Genomic DNA, 19,720 nt, shown 5'->3' with positions numbered 1-19,720 from the left:
AATGACACATTTACAGATTATTTATTCCATTCAAAGAAAGTGTATACATTCATTTACAAATGCACTTTTCGAGATTTTTTTCTAGCAAATGAACGTATCACATTGTTAAAAGAAAGTTCTCTTGAAATGTCTGACTCGGTGCTTAATAGCATCAGATTGTTGAGTCTCTCCTGGCACATCGTGGTCCGCAGTCTGTTTTTGATCAGTTTCATTTTTGAGAAGGAACGCTCCCCGGTAGAATTGGAGACCATTAACACCAGAAATATCCTCAAAACAGTTTCTACATTTGGAAATGCTGATTGTAAGTCATCGTTTTCCTTTATTATTCTGTAATAAAACGACTCATTGGGCTCATCCGCGGATTTTGCATACAACTTTACCAGAGACGTGAATTGAATCATTTAATTGGAGATGTTTTCAGCAATATCTTTTCCATAAGTTTGCAGAAGATTTTCTGAAGCAGAATGAATGGCATCGGCTGACATGGTTTCCAGATTGCTTAAAAAGCCGAAGCGATCCTTCACCAACGTGTATGGAGAAATCCTTTCGTTTAGGGATACCACTAGGTGATCAATGACTGTGAGGAAGCATTTTGTTCGGAAATTGTCTCTTGGACTGAGATCCACTTCACTTGAACGTCCATAATCCAGTGGAGCGAGCCGTACGTTTGATCGCCTCTGACGACCTGAATGGACAAGCTCGTGCTTCCTGCCAGATCATTTGCTTTTTCCTCATAGGCATCAAAAATGTCTCGCTTTCTTTCAACGAAACATTTCACGGAAACCAGCGAATTTACTGCTGATTGAAGAATTAGCTTTGGATCTTGAAGTTTGTGTGGTGAAGTGTTCACTTATTTATACAGCCTTTTTATTATTTTATTATAATCTCTGTGTTAAATAAGTTAAATCAGTTTAACAAACATAAGTTTTAGTAAGAAATATTTGTGGCGGCCTAGTGGAGTTACGGTAAGTGGTGCACAACGAGTGTTAGGCAATCTGTTCCACTTGTTTATCGCTCTGTGGTAAAGGTTTTTAAAACTTTATTTTTACAATGTTGTGAGCGGGCCCTAGATGTGGGGGGCCCTGGGCGTGCGTCCGGTACGCCCTCCCCATAATCAGGGCCTGCATAACCACAGCTGCCACCGATTGCTTAAAGTTGTAATGGTCATTGGCTGTCTTAAGGTTAGACGATCGGTGATTGGTTAAGGGAGAAGATTACTTTGAAGCATTGAACCAATCATCGAACGTCCCACCACCAACTGTGTAAGATTCACCTTTGATCTAATGAAACAAGACTGGCCTTACCCTTCTCTCCGTACGCGAACCTTTGGCCTCCTACCCTCCATACTGACTTCCTATCCTACCCTGACCTCCTGCCTTAACCTAAACTCCTGCCTTAACCTGACCTCCAGCCTTAACCTGACCAACCTTAACCTGACCTCCAACCTTAACCTGACCTCCTGCCCTACCCTGACCTGCCCTACCCTGACCTCCTGCCCTACCCTGACCTCCTGCCCTACTCTGACCTCCTGCCCTACTCTGACCTCTTGCCCTACTCTGACCTCCTGCCTTAAACTAACCTCCGGCCTTAACCTGACCTCCGGCCTTAACCTGGCTTCCTTCCTTTACCTAACCTGACTACTTAACCCTGACATCCACCTCACCTACCCCTCCCCCCCCACCATGGTCTCCTAATTAAGCGTGTCCTCCTAATCTTCTTCTGGCAGTTCTCCGGGATGACACACCGAGGCACCATCAAGCAGAGCTACGGCGGCGTGGGCAGGAACCTCGGGGACGCCCTGGCACGTCTACACTGTCGCCCGTTCCTCATCTCGGCTGTAGGGGATGACAACTACGCCCGCGCCCTCACCAACCATAACCCTCTGCTGGTGAGTACTGTGAGGAGGATGGGTGTGAATGGGGGAGTGAGAGGAGGGATGGGAAGAAGGGAATGGCAAATGAGGGAGGAAGGGAATGGGATTTTTTTTTTTTTTTACGGTCATTAACCCACTTAGGCACAGGTCATTTTTAATGACCCACATCAAGGCCTTGGGGGCGAAAGTATAATAAAACAACAACAATAATAATATTAATAATAATAATAATAATAATAATAATAATAATAATAATAATAATAATAATAATAATAATAATAATAATAATAATAATAATAATAATAAAATTAATAAAAATAAATAACAATTATAATAAAATAAAATATTAATATTAATAAAAATTATAAATAATAATAATAATGAGCCATAAATAAATTTAAAAAAAATGAAAAAATATTAAGAGTGAGAAATACTGTATGTATGTTGTGTTGTCAAAGTAAGAGAAACAATTGAGACCCTGCAATTAAGTGTAAATGAGGCAGAAAGTCAGATCAGCAACCTGGGACTTGGTCACAATTTTCGTGATGCCATATGGCAGCAGGGTCTACCACTAGACAACACATTATGCTTCCAATATCTTCCCAGGCGGTAGTACCTCCCTGTTTGGTAGCTGCCTACTACCTACTACCTATAAATGAGGAAGGAAGGGAATGGGAATGGGGGAGGAAGGGAATGAGGGAAGGGGGAATGTGGGAAGTAGGGCAGGTGGAATGAGGGAAGAAGGGAAGCTAAGTGTAAATTTAAACCAGTCACTCGAGCATGAAATATGTCCTTACCTGGAGACATGACGGTAGAGGATGACCTAATAACGAGATCTGAGGTTGACGAGTTCCACAACAATTTAAATAATGAGTTACTTAATGCACAAAGGCAGAACATACCATACAGAAATCTCAGATCAAACAACAATGACCCGAAGTGGATAAATAATTATTTAAAGAATATTATTGGACAAAGGAAGGCTATAGGTAGGAGGATAAATCGTGGTGAAGTTTACCTCCGAGATTATTATAAAGTATTGGCCGGTAGGGTTAAGACCGAGATAAGAAAAGCAAAGAGGAATAATGAACTGAAGGTAGCAAGGGAGGCGAAGTCAAACTCTAAGGGATTCTATCACATGTATCAAACTAAAACACAAGAAAAGATTGGACCAATACAATTAGATACCTGCGAGCTAACTGAAACGACGGAGAAATGATCAAATAATCTGAAGAAATATTTTTCAACAGTTTTCACCACCGAAATTTTAAACATGATACCTGAGGCACCGACTCTATACAGAGATAGTGAAGAAAATAAATTAAGTGAGATAGCGGTGACTAGTAACGATATTAGTAAGCAAATAGACAAGCTAAAGCCTAATAAGTCACCTGGTCCCGGTGAGATATTTGCCAGTGTATTAAAGGAATGTAAGGAAGAGCTTAGTATGCCCTTAGCAAAATTGTTTAACATGTCCTTAAAAACGGGTGTAGTACCAGAATCCTGGAGAATAGCAAATGTAATACCGATTTTCAAGAAGGGAGATAGATCACTATCCTCTAACTACCGCCCAATCAGTCTAACATCGATTGTACGCAAATTACTGGAAGCAATCATTTCAAACTCTATTCGAAATCACCTGGAGAAGCACAAGTTGATCAATGATTCCCAATATGGCTTCACAAGCGGGCGTTCATGTCTAACTAATCTATTAACATTCTTTTCGTCTGCTTTCGATTCAGTGGACAAGGGGCACAATTATGATGTGGTATATCTCGACTTTAGCAAAGCCTTCGACAGAGTCCCCCACGAAAGACTAATAAGAAAAGTGGAGGCTCATGGCATTACAGGAGATATTCTAAAATGGATTAGGGCGTGGTTATAGAACAGGAAACAGCGAGTGAGCATTAACGGCATTAAATCCGATTGGAGCAACGTCACTAGTGGAGTTCCCCAAGGCTCAGTACTTGGACCATTTTTATTTATTATATACATAAACGACATAGATATCGGCGTAGACTGCAACATAAGTAAATTTGCTGATGACACTAAAGTAGGGCGTGTAATTAAATCTGACGAGGACTCCGTAATACTACAGGAAGATCTAAACAAAAAAATTCGAATGGTCTGAAAAATGGCAGATGAAATTTAATGTGGACAAATGTAAAGTACTCAGCATAGGAGATGTAAACAGGGAAACCAGATATCAGATGAACAACGATGTCATTAAGAAATCCGACTGCGAGAAAGATTTAGGAATAATGATAATTAGGAATCTTAAACCAAGTAAACAATGTGTATTTTCTCGAAACAAGGCTAATAAAGTACTTGGGTTCATACAAAGGAGTGTTAGTTACAAGACTAGCGAGGTCATCTTAAAACTATATCTTGCGCTTGTGAGACCTCGCTTGGATTACAGAATGGATATAGAATCCTAGGAAAGAATTTAGAGGAGAATGACAAGACTAATCTTGGGCATTAGGAACCTTGAGTACAGAGACAGGTTAAAGCATCTTAATTTGCACTCCATCGAGAGACGTATAGAGTGAGGGGCGATATGATAGAGGTGTATATATGGAAGTCAGAGCTGAACAAATGGGACATTTCAAAGGTACTCAAACTATGCAGCCAGGAGCGAACTCGTAACAATGGTTTTAAATTAGGCGTGAAATAGGTAAACATTGGTTTGGAAATAGAGTAACGGACGAGTGGAACAAGTTACCAAATATCATCATTAACTCGAATACGCTGGATAGCTTGAAACAGGTTGGATGGATAATATGAGCAATAGGGGTTGGGTGTAAATGGGACTGCCCAGCATGGGCCAATAGGCCCGCTGCAGTTTCCTCCATTCTTATGTTCTTATGTCATAGTGACCTACTTTTAATTGTGTGTTGTAGGAGTACACTTGTCTTTTATCTAGTTACGCGACTTGCAACATCAACAGTTGCCGGAGAAGTAAACATGGCGCAGTATTTCTTTAAGTCAAAAAGCGGCCCATGAATCATTTCAAAACGAGCTGACAACTGCAAATATCCAACTATATCCAACGTTCATAAATATTAGGTCTATGGAAAGTTAATAATTTTCGTCCTTGCAGACCTTCTCAGTCGACAAAAGACAATGTATCTCGTGTAAAATGTGGCCGATTAATGCAAAGACCGATGATCTTGGCCACGCTTTTCTAAATCTTATCTCCATGCAAAATTAACTAAGATACGCACATACAGACCCCAAGGACACGAGAAACACAGTGATGAAAGCAGGTGCAGGAAAATGAAAGAAGAGCTCATTTGTAGGAGATTTTTTTTTCAATTTAAGGAAGGAGCCAGGCAGTGACTCGCCAATTCAGCCGAGTCTTCTATATCCTGTCATACGATTTATATGTAAATTATCCAATATTTTCAGGAAACAAAAACATGATGAAAACTTCGATTATCGCATCCCTAAAACTGGTGGGTGGTGTCAGGAAGGGCGAATTAGCTCCACCTCTACTGGGAAGACTTAAGATTTCGACGGAGGGCGGGAGAGATGCCTTTTTGGCGTTGGGAGATTTATCATCTTGGCGTGAGGGAGATATCTTCTTGTCGCGGAGAGATTATCTTCTTGGCGTGGGACTTGGAGGCCAATTCATTTCAGCTGACAGACAAAAGGCATCGAGAATTAACTGGCATAGACGAGACCCAGCATCTAAGATTATGTAACTTGAAACTTAATTTGTACGCTTGCCTCGTAGGTGTAGCCACATCTATTACAGAATTACAAACATCGGGTTCAGAATTCACCATATAACAGAAGGATAACTTTCATCGATAAGTTCATATCTTTCAAGCTTACTCTTCAAATTTCTACTGCTATAGTCGGGATTTGGATATGATATATGATTCAGGCTGGATATATAGGTTAGACATATAGTCAGTTTCACCACTTTCTTCTGGTCCATAATATCCTTTGTCTGTGATCTGGCATACACCCTGAAATGTTTCTCTGTGAACCTCAATAATGCTAGTTTGTGTCTTTGGTCCTTCATCAATTTTCATTCAATAGGACTTATGGTACTTGCTTTCATGGGCATATAGGTCTAGTCTCTTGTCCTTTTATCAGTCTCAATAGTTTTTCATCACATCTGTCCTCAGCTGTAACTGCCACATTTCTCCATACATAATCAAACCCAGATAGACCTAGCATCCAAGCTCCTTTAACCTCTACTTTCTTCATACCTTCAGAATTACAAAAAATACAATATGGTTGGAAGATGACCTGGTCGCCTAAACTTCTGCAACTAATTCGTATAAGATTTATTGATTCACACACGTCATCTGATGGTTCTTTTAAACGGTCCATATTCATACAAAACCTTTGATAGCATTTCCTATGCATGGTGTCTCGAGAGAGTTTCAGGGATCAGATCACATGATTCCTTCATCTAATGACTAATAAACACGGTTGTGCCAGCCTTTTCCTCTTGATGTTCTGCAGTTTAGCCTACGTATTTTCTGGGTCGCTGATGCTAAACAGAAGTTGTATAGGTCCATTTTTGAAGCCTGGTACATGAACTATGCACATTGAATTTATCTGTTGGTCCTAGGATCTGTCCTAATCACGTCTTCGATTATGTGGTGGACGTTTCTCCGTTGCAGGAGATGATTCGGTAACATCAGACATCATCAAGAAGTCTCATTCTAGAAGGACAGAAGGAAAGATAAGAGGAAGTATTGTAATGAGAAGAATCAAATTGCATGGAAGAATTAACGAAACGTTTCAAATAATCTATCATATGTGGAATGACTACTGCGTTGGCGAGCAGTAGGCTACGTTTTCTTGGCAGCACCCATATGTTTCAAGTGTCATAACTCCTTTTCCAGTATTGATAGAAATATGATTTTGATGTTTAAAGAAAGATGAACTATAAGAGAATATAATGATGTACACTATGAATGGACGCCGTTCAGTAAATCATTGCAGAATAAATTAATACGACTAAATTATGGGTTTCGTCAAGAATTCACAGAGGGTGGACTGGGTGTGGTAATTAAATGATGATTTGCTCCAAAGTGTGTGTCTGCATATTACTTTCATGCCTAACTTTGAAATCTTTACAAAATATGCATTAATTTGTTACATAATAGTTATGAGTGGTGTAGCTTAGAGCCTTCAGGTGTATCAAAGAAATAAGGTAAAGAGTGGCGCCCGTCGTAGCGAGCACTAACCTGTTTTGGGGGGTTTCTCTAGTTGAAAGGTTCCAAATGGGTAGTGCATCCCCATTTTTTCACCGTCAACATTTTCATTCATGTTCAAGGAATTCTTACAGTTAATATTTTTTTTTTTTTGGCGGGGGGGCGCATCTGGTCCATGATGACTTCGTGTTAGTGTTGTCAGTCTGGACGTGTGTACGGTGCTCAGTGAATGTTGAATGTGGCTGGGTTCGACCCAGATGAGTTATTTAATCTTGTAATGGATCTTCAGCGACAACACAGAATCACCAACTGGTGAGATTTATCCGCCATCTATATCTTCTGTTGTGGTCAGCTGGAGATTGCAGGAAGTGTTTGCGATCACAGGGAGATGCTCATAAGCTCTCAAACGCGTGTTGTTCCAAGGTCATGTTTTACATAACAAAACTACTGTACATAGGATCATTCTAAACGATTTTCCGGAAATCGATGGTTTTCCTTTTATTTAATTTTCATTTTTTTCGTGGTAAAATTGTGTTGAGGTCAACTCGACAGCATTATAATGTAGGGCTTTAGAACGCCAACCACTTGTGAATTGCCAATACAGTATCTGGAACTATGTAATAAAGCCTCCCGAAATTATCACTACCACCAGCGCCGCTGTTTACCGTGCATTTCCCACGGTTAAGCGGGTTTACTGCTTTTACCTGATGGCAGCTCTCCATGCCACACGGTCGCCTGTTGGGATCTTATCTTACTTTCCTTTCACACGAGAAAAAGTTCTCTTGCTGTTAATAAAGGCAACAGCTCCCTGAGCTTCTTCAAACCACTTCTCACTTGCAACCGAGCTAAGTTTCAGCACCGCCCGAAATTATATACTACCTAGTGACAGCACTAGGACCCAGTTTCCTATAATTTGGAATAAACTGTTGAATTGAATAAATATATATATATATATCATAGGCAGTTTACCAATGCAATTTACTGTAGTTGTTTTGAACACGCTATCATTTTAATGAACATTGGTTTTACAAGTTGGTAACAGAAGTGACTACTTTTTTCACACTTTTTTTTGTGCTCACTATTGTATTGATGACAAAAGGGTTTTCTTCTTTTTTTTTAACTACAGTACAGCTTCAAAACTACACAACTGTCAACGTATTGTTGGAAATTGAAAACTGACGTCTTTAAGATTAGGCTACATTATGGGAAGTTTGAATAATAATAATAATAATACTATTATTATTATTGTTATTATTATTTATTCAGTGAAATTGTCATACAGGTTTACAGTTGAATACATATGAATATAGACTATGCAGATATACTCATACACTTAAAAACGAGTATAGACCATGCAGGTGTACGTAAACCGTGGGTGTATACATTTACTTTTATCCTCTTCGCCACTGATCGGCTCATTAGCCGCTTGGGCGGTCGGGCACGTCTCTGTTACACATGTTGGCAAATACTGGGTATGAACTGGCTCCTGAATGTATCTGAACCTGCTCCAGTGTTCGTTAAGTCTCGCCTTGAAAGAGCTCACACTCGGTGCCGTCACAACACTATCTGGCAGATTGTTTCAAGAGTACTAACTGCCTAGAGTTACTCGTATTGACCATATCGATTGTACCTCCTCTCCGGTAACTGATTTCAGCGGCATAGCCTCACTCCGCAAAGACAGTGGCTTATTTGGCGTCCTAGTTTCAGTACTCATAACGAGAACGAGAACTTTTCCAATCGTGGGGGGACCAGCTACTCAATTTTATACACAGGGAATGTCCATCCCACAGGACATAGGATCATCTTCTCAACAACACAAGAATCTTCTCCAACTCCGATCAGGATACACAGCATCGATCGTATCCACAGTGACCACCATCCCATCCATACTAACACCTCCGTGAACTATGTAGCTCCTATAAATATTTTGGAATTTGTGTGAATGATGCAAACTTTGTCAGCAACCTTCGTGCCAAACTAATGCAGCGCATTAAACCCCTCAGAACCATTGTTGGCAAGGGCTATGGAATTAACATCACCTATGCTCGTACTTTCTATCTTCACTTCATTCGTTCTGTAGTTGACTATCATGCTCTCCATCTTGTGACTATTCCGCCTAAACAACTCAACAGCCTTGAGGTAGTGCAAAATGAAGCCATACTCAAGGTATTGGATATTTGGACCCATATTCTGGAACGGGGTGGTAATATCAACAATATATACCTAGATTTTGCCAAGGCTTTCGACAGTGCACCCCATGAAAGGCTGAAAATCAAACTGGAAGGGTACGGAATTCGGGGAAATGTCCTAGCGTGGATAGAAGACTTTCTACGTGACCGCAAGCAGTGTATGGTGATTAATGGCAGGAAATCATCATCCGTACCTGTCACAGGTGGGGTACCACAGGGCTGTGTATTGGGCCCGCTGTTGTTTGTTTGTTTCATAAATGACATGCCTGACGTTGTACACTTCTCCATACAAATGTTTGCCGATGACGCCAAGTTATTTCAGGAAATCAAGAACCAAGCGGATTGTGAAGAGCTGCAGAAAGGATCTCTGTGAGCTCCAAGAATGGTCGAATAAATGGCTGCTGAGATTCAATGTCACGAAGTGTAAGAGGATGCACCTGGCGCGTACCAACGGTAAGGAGGCGTATCATATTTCCCAACGGGATGAAGAAACTGCACTATTTGAGACTGAATGTGAGAAGGACCTAGGTGTGTATGTTGACAATGAGCTGAAGTTCTCGGGCCATTGCGAGAAGGTAAATCAGGCAAATAAATTATTGGGTCTTATAAGAAGGTTGTTCAGATATCTAGACGATCTCCAAGAGTGAAGTGCTTTCTCATCTGGAGTACTGTCACCCCGTCTGGTCCCCGAGATATGCTAGGGACTGTCAGTTGCTTGAAAATGTTCAAAGGAGGGCCACCAGACTGGTGCCTGCAATTCGGCACCTCGACTACCCTAAGAGATTGGAGCGCCTGAACTTGCCTAGCTTATACTACAGACGGGCAAGGGGGCGACCTAACTGAGGTGTATAAGCATCTCAATGGGCACTACTCAGTCGAATGTCCTTACTTGGAGCTGGCGGACGCTCGCCCCACAAGGGGTCACAGCTCAAGATTTAAGAAGCCGCAGGTCTAGAAAACTGTGAGGGCAAACATTTTCGGAGTGAGAGTTATGAACTCTTGGAACAATCTACCAGAAAGTGTTGTGATGGCACCGAGTGTGGGCTCTTTCAAGACCAGACTTGACCAACACTGGAGCAGGTTCAGGTACATTTAGGAGCCGGTGCATGCCCAGTACTTGCCAACAGTGCGTAACAGAGACGTGACAGATCGCCCAAGCGGCTAACGAGCCGATCAGTGATGAAGAGGCTAAAAGTAAAAAAGTAATGTAAACAGTAAGGCAATTTTATCCGAGACAGACAACAAAGCTATCAGATGTTTATTTCCAGGAAGGTCCTACGTTTAGGTTACGTAATTTCCAGTGGCGATCTAGACATTTACAAGGGGATGCTGCCCATTGAACTGGCGCCAAAGGAAATTCGGATTATATACCTTATTTACCTAGTGGTTACTGATTGACACTGTGAAGAGTGGATCATTATCAATACTAATAGCATTAAATAAAGAGTTCATAAAAACTAATGAACAGTCAACATTGACAGAATTAAGTTTACGACTCCTCCTTGGCTCCTTTGGAAATCTGAAGAAAGACAGGTTTCTGTTCCTTTTAGTGTTGTTGGAAATTTCTATGCGCAGTAGTTGTATTCCATTTTCGATTGTAAAATGTGCAAAACAAAAACAATAAAAAATATGCATTCATCGAAATGTGCTTCTCCCTCCCTTTAATCTCTGCCCACCATTGTTTATACTTAGCAGCCGCTTCGTGTCGCCGCAGACGGGGGTGAATGCGTTTGCCCATTACAGTATGTTATCCTCCTAAACTAGAATATAGAATCCTTGTTTATCCTCTTCGCCACTAATTGGCCTGTTAACCGCTTGGGCAGTCTGTTGCATCTTTTTTTTTTTTTTTACTTTTTCTTGGCAAGTACTAAATTGTAACTATTTCAAGAATTATTTGTGTTGGTGTTACGAACCCCTCCACCCAGCACTACGAACCACGCCATCTATTGTCTTGATCTACCTACCCAGCACCACGAGCAACGCCATCTAGGGACGAGACACGAGTATGACTCGTCTTAGTTAACACTCTGGGGTTTCCCTTCTCCATATCCTGGTTGTTGCGTCACTTCCTCCAAGTCTTCTTTTTGAGCTCCAATTCGAGGAGAGAGCACTTGGCTCTGGGAAGTGACCACAGGATCATCTATCCTCTAAACCTACGGACAGTGACTACCTACCGTCTTCTACAATACTCAGCCTTACTCGTCAGCCATCTCAGCTCCTCACTTAAGTACTTGTATCTTGTATTGCCTCCCCCACGTCCACTTGCTTCAAAATGTTTTATGTTGTATTAATATGTATATACTGTTAATGTTTAGGTTAAGTTTGGTTAAGGGTAATTTATAAGCTGAATATTTTGTTAAGGAATTTATGGTACTTTATTATACACAACGAAAACTCGCATCCTTTGTCTACCCTTTTATAGTCCGATTGTCTTTGTTTTTGTTTTTTTTTGTTACCTGTTGGGATCTGGGTAGACGTATAACTATATTCTAAATCCCCAACTCGTAACAGTTGGCAATACTACCTAGGTTAAGATTCTTTTTTTACACGTTATACCTTACTTTTGTAGATACGTTTTCTGTGTAGAATGTTATTACTTGTGTTCTATGTTGAAAGTCATGGGTAACTTTCATAAATTTTATCCTCCTCGCTAGCCATTTGGATCATTTCTCTGAGGCACTGTTGGCAGGCACTGGGCCTGCGCGGGCTCTTGACTTTACCTGAACATGCGCCACTGTTGTTCAAGTCTGGTCATAAATAAGCTCATACTTGGTGTCATCGCAACATTCTGTGGCAAGTTATTCCAAAAATTTACAAATAGTACTCCAAAGACGTTAGCTCTGACAATTCTCTGTACTTGTGGCTTCGTTAAATTGAGACTGAACTCTATTGAGGCAGACATCTGCTAGCTCCAGGTATGAACGCTTTATGATTAATGACCTTTAAGGTGCTTATAAACTTCTATTACGTTTACCTTATTTACTTCGTGATGTAAGGTTGAGAGTTTCGCTGTCACCATTTTATAGGGGAGTTTGCAAATATTTTTTTTTTTATTTATCCTAGGGGAATTTGTCTTTTTCTATTTTTCCTTAAGTTCTTTTCTGTCCCACTGTCTTGGTTATTTTACTTCATATAGTTACTCCATAACCTCTGACCTGTGGTAGCATGGTCCGAGGGTTAGGACACGGGGTATACTGTAATTCTGGTACCAAGTTGTGGGGAAAAATGAGGGGAAATACTGCAGGATAATGATACCCCTAACATACAATAAAAATGGTTTATTAAAATGAAGCTAGACTTGCGACAACTTTCAGTAACACACAACTACAAGGATGAACTCCCTGGCTCTACTCATCTTGTACTTTCAACTAGGTACATTTTCCAACTTACTTCATTACTTGGTGTGCCTTTAACAAGACACACGACACTATAATCTTACATATAGCACGTTTCAGCACCATCAACACAAGTTACCTGAGAACCTTAGCTCGTAAATCGTAACACGACCCTGGTAATAGCACCAACACTAATACATTAACAGCACCAGGACCAGTTGCTTCTCTACGCTACTTTGCTACATTCGCCAAAAAGTAAGGTGGCGACCATCATACTCTTGTTGACTCCAAATACCCATACAACTGAGAAGATTACATACATTGATACTCCGATGAATAAAACAGCCAATACGTAACTCCACTTAGTGGTGGACTCATTCAAAACAATGCTGTGTGAGCTGGCCGGGTTTACTCCTCAATGTGAGATCACGGGTGGACAGCGAACACAGTCTAGCTACCTCCTCTTAACTGCTGGCGGTGAACTGATGGTTTAGCTCAACACATCCGGGTTATACGACGCTATCCAATCTCAGTGGTCTTCATCAACCTCCATGCTAGTAGTGGAGGTCATCCTGGCTTACAACAACCACCTGTTTCACAGAGGAGAGTGGGTGTAAATGAGTGTGGTTGACACGAATGTCAACGTTTTAAAAGCTGAAGGCGTTTTAAAAGCTGAAGGCACAAGAACACTTCACTTAAAACACATCAAAGTTACATTACTGGATCACTTGCATATTCAAACAACACACAATTACGTCAAATCACTTAATAGGACTGGGTGGGCACGGAGTATTAAACATGCCTGTTTCACAGAGGAGAGTCTGGGTGTAAGTGCGAGTTCAGAGCGAGTTTGCCGGCCCGCTCGTCGAGCCTCTCACACCCCGAGTTACAAGTCGGAACTTACACAGATATAATCATCAGACTCCTTTACTGGGTACATAATTTTATGAAAATTAGGCTACAAGCTTATTTTAACTTCCCCAAATTATCTTTTCAAACTAAACAGTGTCCGTGATCTCAAAGGCAAGAATTAAACTGATGTCAAGTATTCAGAATGGCAGTACATTGTGGGCGGAGCTTAGAACGGAGGTACACTGCGAACTAGCCATTAGATCTTGAAGATAAGAAGGCTGACATATGCCTTCGGCAATATTAATTACTTTCTAAAATGCAAAACTGATAACAATTTCCATACAAACATCAGATCCTCTGATGATTGAGAATCAAAATGATCTAATTTCAGAGCAATTTGGAGACTCGGGGTATCCCTATGGACGATGTCATGATACGTCATTTCTTACAGTAGACTTTACATGGACTTATTTGCCAATATTACTGACGGTAAACACAGTTGAAGCTTTCAACATCACTCACAAGGGATCTTGAATGCTTCATCTGTACTCCATCTATAATGGAAAACATTATAATTGTGTTCTCTCTCAATTTCAAATCTGTGAACACATTATGAGGTATCAAGAAATATCAGAGTCTTTTGTGACCATGAAAGTGACCCTCCACTAGAGATGTAGCCATATTTTCACTTTTATCCTCTTCGCCACTGATAGGCTCGTTAGCCGCTTGGGCGGTCGGTCACGTCTCTGTTACGCACTGTTGGCAAGTACTGGGCATGCACTGGCTCCAGAATGTATCTGAACCTGCTCCAATGCTGGTCAAGTCTAGTCTTGAAACAGCTAACACTCGGTACCGTCACAACACTCTCTGGCAAGTTGTTCCAAGAGTTCGCAACTCTCACTCCGAACAACTTCGCCTTCACAGTTTTCTGGAGTTGCAGCTTCTTCAACCTTGAGTTGTCACTTCTAGTGGGGCAGGCCTCCGCCAGCTCCAGATATGGACATCCGACCCTCTCTTGCCTAGTCTGTTGGGATTGAGGTACAATGCTACCAATTGGGAATTGTGTAGGCTGTAATTCGACATTGTTATGATATACCAGAAAATCATACAAATAACACCCTTTCTTCAATATCCTCTGAACACCTGTTCTATTCAAAACTAGAACGTCTGTCAAACCACCAGGTCGTATCGTACTTAACGTCGATTCACACGGCAAACCCTTTACCTTGCACGTTTCCGGGAGACATACAACATCAGTCCCCGTATACATGTGAATTCCTCATTCTGATAGTGGAGAGTACTCTTCAAAATTGCAGGTACAATCTTCCAACTCTTGCTGCTATAATCACGCTGGGAAAGTGAGGGTGTGAGGTCTGGGGCTCGCTTTGACACATTATCCGCCTTCCTCTGTGTGGGAATGGTGGACAACACTTTCGACCTTGCGGAGAACAATGGTGCAGAATGACGCATAGCGTTGTAGGAAACACCTTTAAACGTATTAGCATTATTACGTGGACGAACATCAATACTATTCGTTCTGAGTGTTGGGAGACCAATTAATCCGTCAGCTGGCAAATTAAATTGCTGGACCACATAAATGTGCGCATAGAAGGGAGTACCACGTCTTGAAAGTCTAAGTGGTAACGTCACCATTCCTTCAATACTCAGCTGCATGCCGGAAACTCCCTCGAGATCGGCGTCAGTAGGTCTCCATAGGAAATCACGGTGAGGGAATATACGTTGTAACTCCTTGATAGGATGTCAAGGCCAAAACATTTGCGCATGCACCCGTATCAATTTCCAGAGCCAATCTGATATCATCCACTCTCACCGGTACGGACAACACTTCCACTTTACTTAGCGCCGCTACTAATGAGGCTGCCATAGAAGTGTTGTGGGAAGTAGGCACCAATGTACCTACCCTTCCTCGTTTTTTGACAGGTGCTGGCCTTCCCCCGACTTCTTATCCTGGTAACGACGCGCTTTACGCTGCTGTTTTACCGGGGGTACACCAGAGTCCACGCTCCTGGCCTTTATCATTATGTCGCACTCATCTGTGCTGTGAGATGCTGATCGGTGGAATGCACACCACGATCCTGATTTTTGGCCAGGTGGAGACGTAGTCTTAACCGCCTCCGTGTACGTCCTTGGCTCTCCCTGTTTCTGCTTAGCGCCTGTGGGGGGATGGGTGGTCTCCGGTACTTTAACACCACCCTGGAGCTGATAACAATCATCGATCGTATGGCCCCTCTTATTACAATGGGTACACCTCAAAGAACGTTGATACTTGTAACTCCGGTGTTGAGGTGCGATCAGAGCCAACGGCTGCATTTGCGCAACCGGGGGAGGCGCCATAGTCTGGGAAGTACGTGCCATTAGAGGTCCTGTCATCTTCGGAGAAAGCTTGTTAGCGTAGTCCACCAAAACAGTAGGCGGGACAAACTTTACCTCCTGGGCCCGGCCATAGATGGGACGACGAACCGCCACCAAGAAACTAATCAACTCTATCAATGTTTTCACATTTTCCGGTGAAATCTTGCCATCTTCGTCGTACCATCGCGAATCCCGGAAGGTCGCTTCCATGTCTTGTCGTACATCTCCGGCAATTGAAACAGCCCCCATCGGTGATTCCGCGTGAACCACCGGAGCCAGACGATCCAGCCATTGAAATACCCACTGCAGGTGGCCCAAGTGGGACCCGCACTCGAAAATACCAATGAGAGTGCACTTGAACTTTTCATAGTCGGGGTCCGTCAAACCATACTCATTCAGGTGCGTACTAGCAAACGAACCCTGCGGGATGTGGGAACACACAAACGCCTTTTTATCGTAATCATTGGTAATTTTCACGTTGAGCATTGCGTCCTCACATGCACGGATGAACTGTGTGATTCTATAATCATCCTGACCAGTAAAATCAGACCTGGTCAGCACATGGTATCACGTGAAACACATTCTCTGGGTTAGGCGACATAGGAGCGTTAGAAGAAGGCATGTTAGCGTTAGATGTAGGCAAGCCACTACGTTTACTTCTAACAGAAGGCTCAGTTAATGGGCGGGGTAATGCTAAGTTATCCGACACACTGTCACCCAGAAAAGGAGTAGGAACTACCTGTGGATGCCCAGGCGAGGTACTATATTGATTCCCCGATCGTAAGGTACGACGCTTTAAATCGTCAAATGACTCCTCAATTAACTCTTCACTACTCTTCACAGAATCGTCTAACTGTGCTTCGGGCTTCACCGCTAATTTAACCTCTGCAGTAGAAACGTGACGTTTATCATCTATATGTGAATCGTCAGCAAAAAGCTTTGCTAAATCAGTAATGTCCTCAGACCACAACTTTGGAAATTTATCCATGAAGTGTCAAATGGGTCACACAATGATTTACAGTAAGAACAACACACTTGCCTCTCATTTACAGGAACAGGTATTAAACACTGAAAAACATATAAAGTCAGTGCGTATTAAAATAAGCAAGACACTTACAACAATGACATAGCCTACCCGATGTCCTATCAGTGTGAAGACATGCTGTTGACTATGTAAATGTGTGCATAAAGTATGTGAATCTTTAAATACCTTATACAGGAGTTAGGTGTCTGCAGAGAAAACGCGATCCGCCTGCCACAGATGGTCTCAGGTGGTGGGTGGGTGGGTACCTCGGGCCCTCCCGCTTGGACAGCTGTAGGCGGAGGTAGGGTGTGGTGTGGGTGAGTGTTGCCACCCTCTCAAGGTCGAACGGCGTGCACTCCTCTTGAGTGTCGTCGCCTAGCAACGACCAGACGCGCTGCAATTACGAACGCCGGGTGAATCCACTTCACTACAGGGGAGTACGTTCCACAGTATGTCAAAGTGCTGACGGTGAAGAATCAGGTCCTCTGCTCGCTGATACGATGTCGCCGCTTCTGCGTGCCCAAACCTTCTGAAGCCCTGTATATAAAGGACTCTCTGGTGCACCGGAAGTACTGCATTCACGATCACAAAGCCACAACAGTCGTCCAGACACTTGTGAAAGGTCTCTTGTTAGTAAACCCTGAATGCTTTTGGGTATGTTTGCAACACTGCAAGCGGTGGGCACAGGTTGGCAATGCTGACGATGCTCTTTCCTGACCGCCCCCACTTGTCGCGAAACAGGGGTATCACTAACTAGCCGTATGGTAATAAGTCAACAATAACTCAGTATCGGTTATTGTAAATAATTCTGTACACCACTATGGGAGACGGAATGAGAAACACTCAACTACAATCGTCTCACTATGGGATATATCAATACACTCGGATACTTCATGTAACATGTCACTGATTTTTTTTTCTTGTTTCGCAAAACACTGACGCCTTAGTATGTAGACCGGAATGTCGTATCCGTCACCACACTAGCTGCCACCAATGTTCTAGCTGGTTAATTATAGGTTCTATCGAAGTTAACCAGGCTGGTACATTTATATTATATTGGGTAAGAGTAGCGAAACCCAATTGTCTGTTTCTTCTTTTATTGAAAAACTATCGTTTATATAATTCCTGAGTGTAAATCAGCCGTAACTTCCACTATTCAAAAGTGTGAAGAGAGAGGACGGCGGCTATGTAAATAGACCGTTCAATCACGTCCTTTCGATGTGAGATTATGAGTGGGACTGCCAGTGGGTGCTGGCTTATCCGAGCTGACCCATGCAGTCAGTGGTCGAACCCCAAGGAGGCTACCAATCACGTGATAAGAGCATGATAAATCATAGCCAGTGGAAAGTTACAGGGGGTGAATTAGTATATAAAGCAAATGCAATTATTAACCCATTTATATAATCTTTCTGTTGATGAAACAGGGGCCATTACAGTCCCTCAATGTCCGTCAGTTCACCAGCACCTCCCCACCACATCCATCCATGCATGGAGGTTGTCACACGACCACTTGTCGATGTCTCATGGATGTGTCTTCGAGCATATCTTGCATTACGTAATCGCCAACACTGGCGACCGACTGCTGCGACAGATGAGAAACATTTTTCATTGGTGAAAATGACGGACCTCCAAAAATCGACTCCCGCATACGCCTCCGCAAACCTTTTACGTGCTTCTCTGTGTGCCTCTGTTAAGGTTTCCTTACGTGCTGGGATGAAACATTGTCGGCCAGTCTCCCGTATTCGCCTCCTGGTAGTTATCGGGTGACATTGAGCTCCTGTTTCCCTCGTTATACGCACGGCAGTTGAGAGTGGTGCTCTCTCTGCTGCCCTTTGAATCTGTTGATCTGCCGCTGGTGTGGTGACTCTTGGTCTTCCTGGTCGGGGCTTGGTGAGCACGTGACCCTCCTCCTCATATCTTCTCACCCAAAGCCTAACTGTATCCCTGGAGATACCAAGAAGGTGACTAATCTCCCGTATCCCCTTCCCTGCCTCGTGATATCCAATAATCCAGCTGCGACTCGTTATCACCTCAGGTCGATTAGCTCTCGTCCGAGATGGCCGCACATGACGTTGTGGCTGAACCTCCATAACTGTGAAAATAAAAGAATAAGGCATTAGTGCATGGGGTCTTTTGTATACATTCATTAATGAAAAATCAACATATTATAGGATATGGAGTAACCATCATCATGCGGGTGAAGGATGACAGCGAAACATGACAGTGTTGTCAAACTGTTACTTTACAGCCTTATTGATGTAACAGTCATTATCAGTGGAATAGGCAACATGATGATTATTAAATAATGTGTCCAGTCTCAGATAGTGTTAACACATGTTACATATCCACAAAATGTTATTAATGGGGCCATTGGTGGGTAACCCTTAATTCGTCAGCTAATGCTTGTTTCCCCTCATTACGTCTGTCACATGTTCTCAGTACGAGGCATTATGTTTTATATTATATTCTCATGTCTCAGGAACACCCCCTTACATAATGAATGGTATTTATGTAACAGCCTGTATATTTAGGGAATCCGTTCTACTCACCAGTCACCGGTGCGATGATACAGGATGAGTTGCTGGGAGGATGGTTAGCAGTCCTGTTGAACTGGCAGGTAGACAAAATAGAAAACTCACAGCCAAACTGTAAGAAAACCCATGGACAATGAGACATTAGTAAAATATACTAGGTCATTTTAGCGCGTGCACAACATTACATACAGACCTATTGGTATATATATATATATATATATATATATATATATATATATATATATATATATATATATATATATATATATATATATATATATATATATAAATATATATATAAAATATATATATATATATAAAATATATATATAAAATATATATATATATAAAATATATATATAT

At 42.0% G+C, this 19,720-nt stretch overlaps 1 protein-coding gene and 1 long non-coding RNA gene across 3 annotated transcripts in view; one reads left to right on the top strand and one right to left on the bottom strand.

Annotated features, from left to right (window-relative positions):
* The first annotated feature begins 1,730 nt into the window (after positions 1–1,730).
* The window catches only part of LOC121872974 (pseudouridine kinase-like), a 93,527-nt gene continuing 75,537 nt past the window's right edge, over positions 1,731–19,720 (top strand). For both annotated transcript variants that reach the window (XM_042376153.1, XM_042376152.1), the window contains exon 1: positions 1,731–1,888. In XM_042376153.1, the coding sequence (XP_042232087.1) occupies positions 1,736–1,888 (153 nt within the window). In that variant the 5' untranslated portion in view covers positions 1,731–1,735. The remainder of the gene's footprint in view (positions 1,889–19,720) is intronic.
* LOC121872978 lies at positions 12,503–17,446 on the bottom strand. The gene is made up of 2 exons (XR_006090189.1): positions 17,010–17,446; positions 12,503–13,164 (listed from the first exon to the last, which is right to left on the bottom strand). It is a non-coding gene; the product is annotated as an uncharacterized LOC121872978 (long non-coding RNA).

Source organism: Homarus americanus, unplaced genomic scaffold (genome assembly GCF_018991925.1).
Source record: "Homarus americanus isolate GMGI-L3 unplaced genomic scaffold, GMGI_Hamer_2.0 scaffold11022, whole genome shotgun sequence".
Taxonomy (NCBI): Eukaryota; Metazoa; Arthropoda; class Malacostraca; order Decapoda; family Nephropidae; genus Homarus; species Homarus americanus.
The sequence above is the reverse complement of the archived record's forward strand: the minus strand, read 5'-3'. Positions and strand labels throughout refer to the sequence as shown.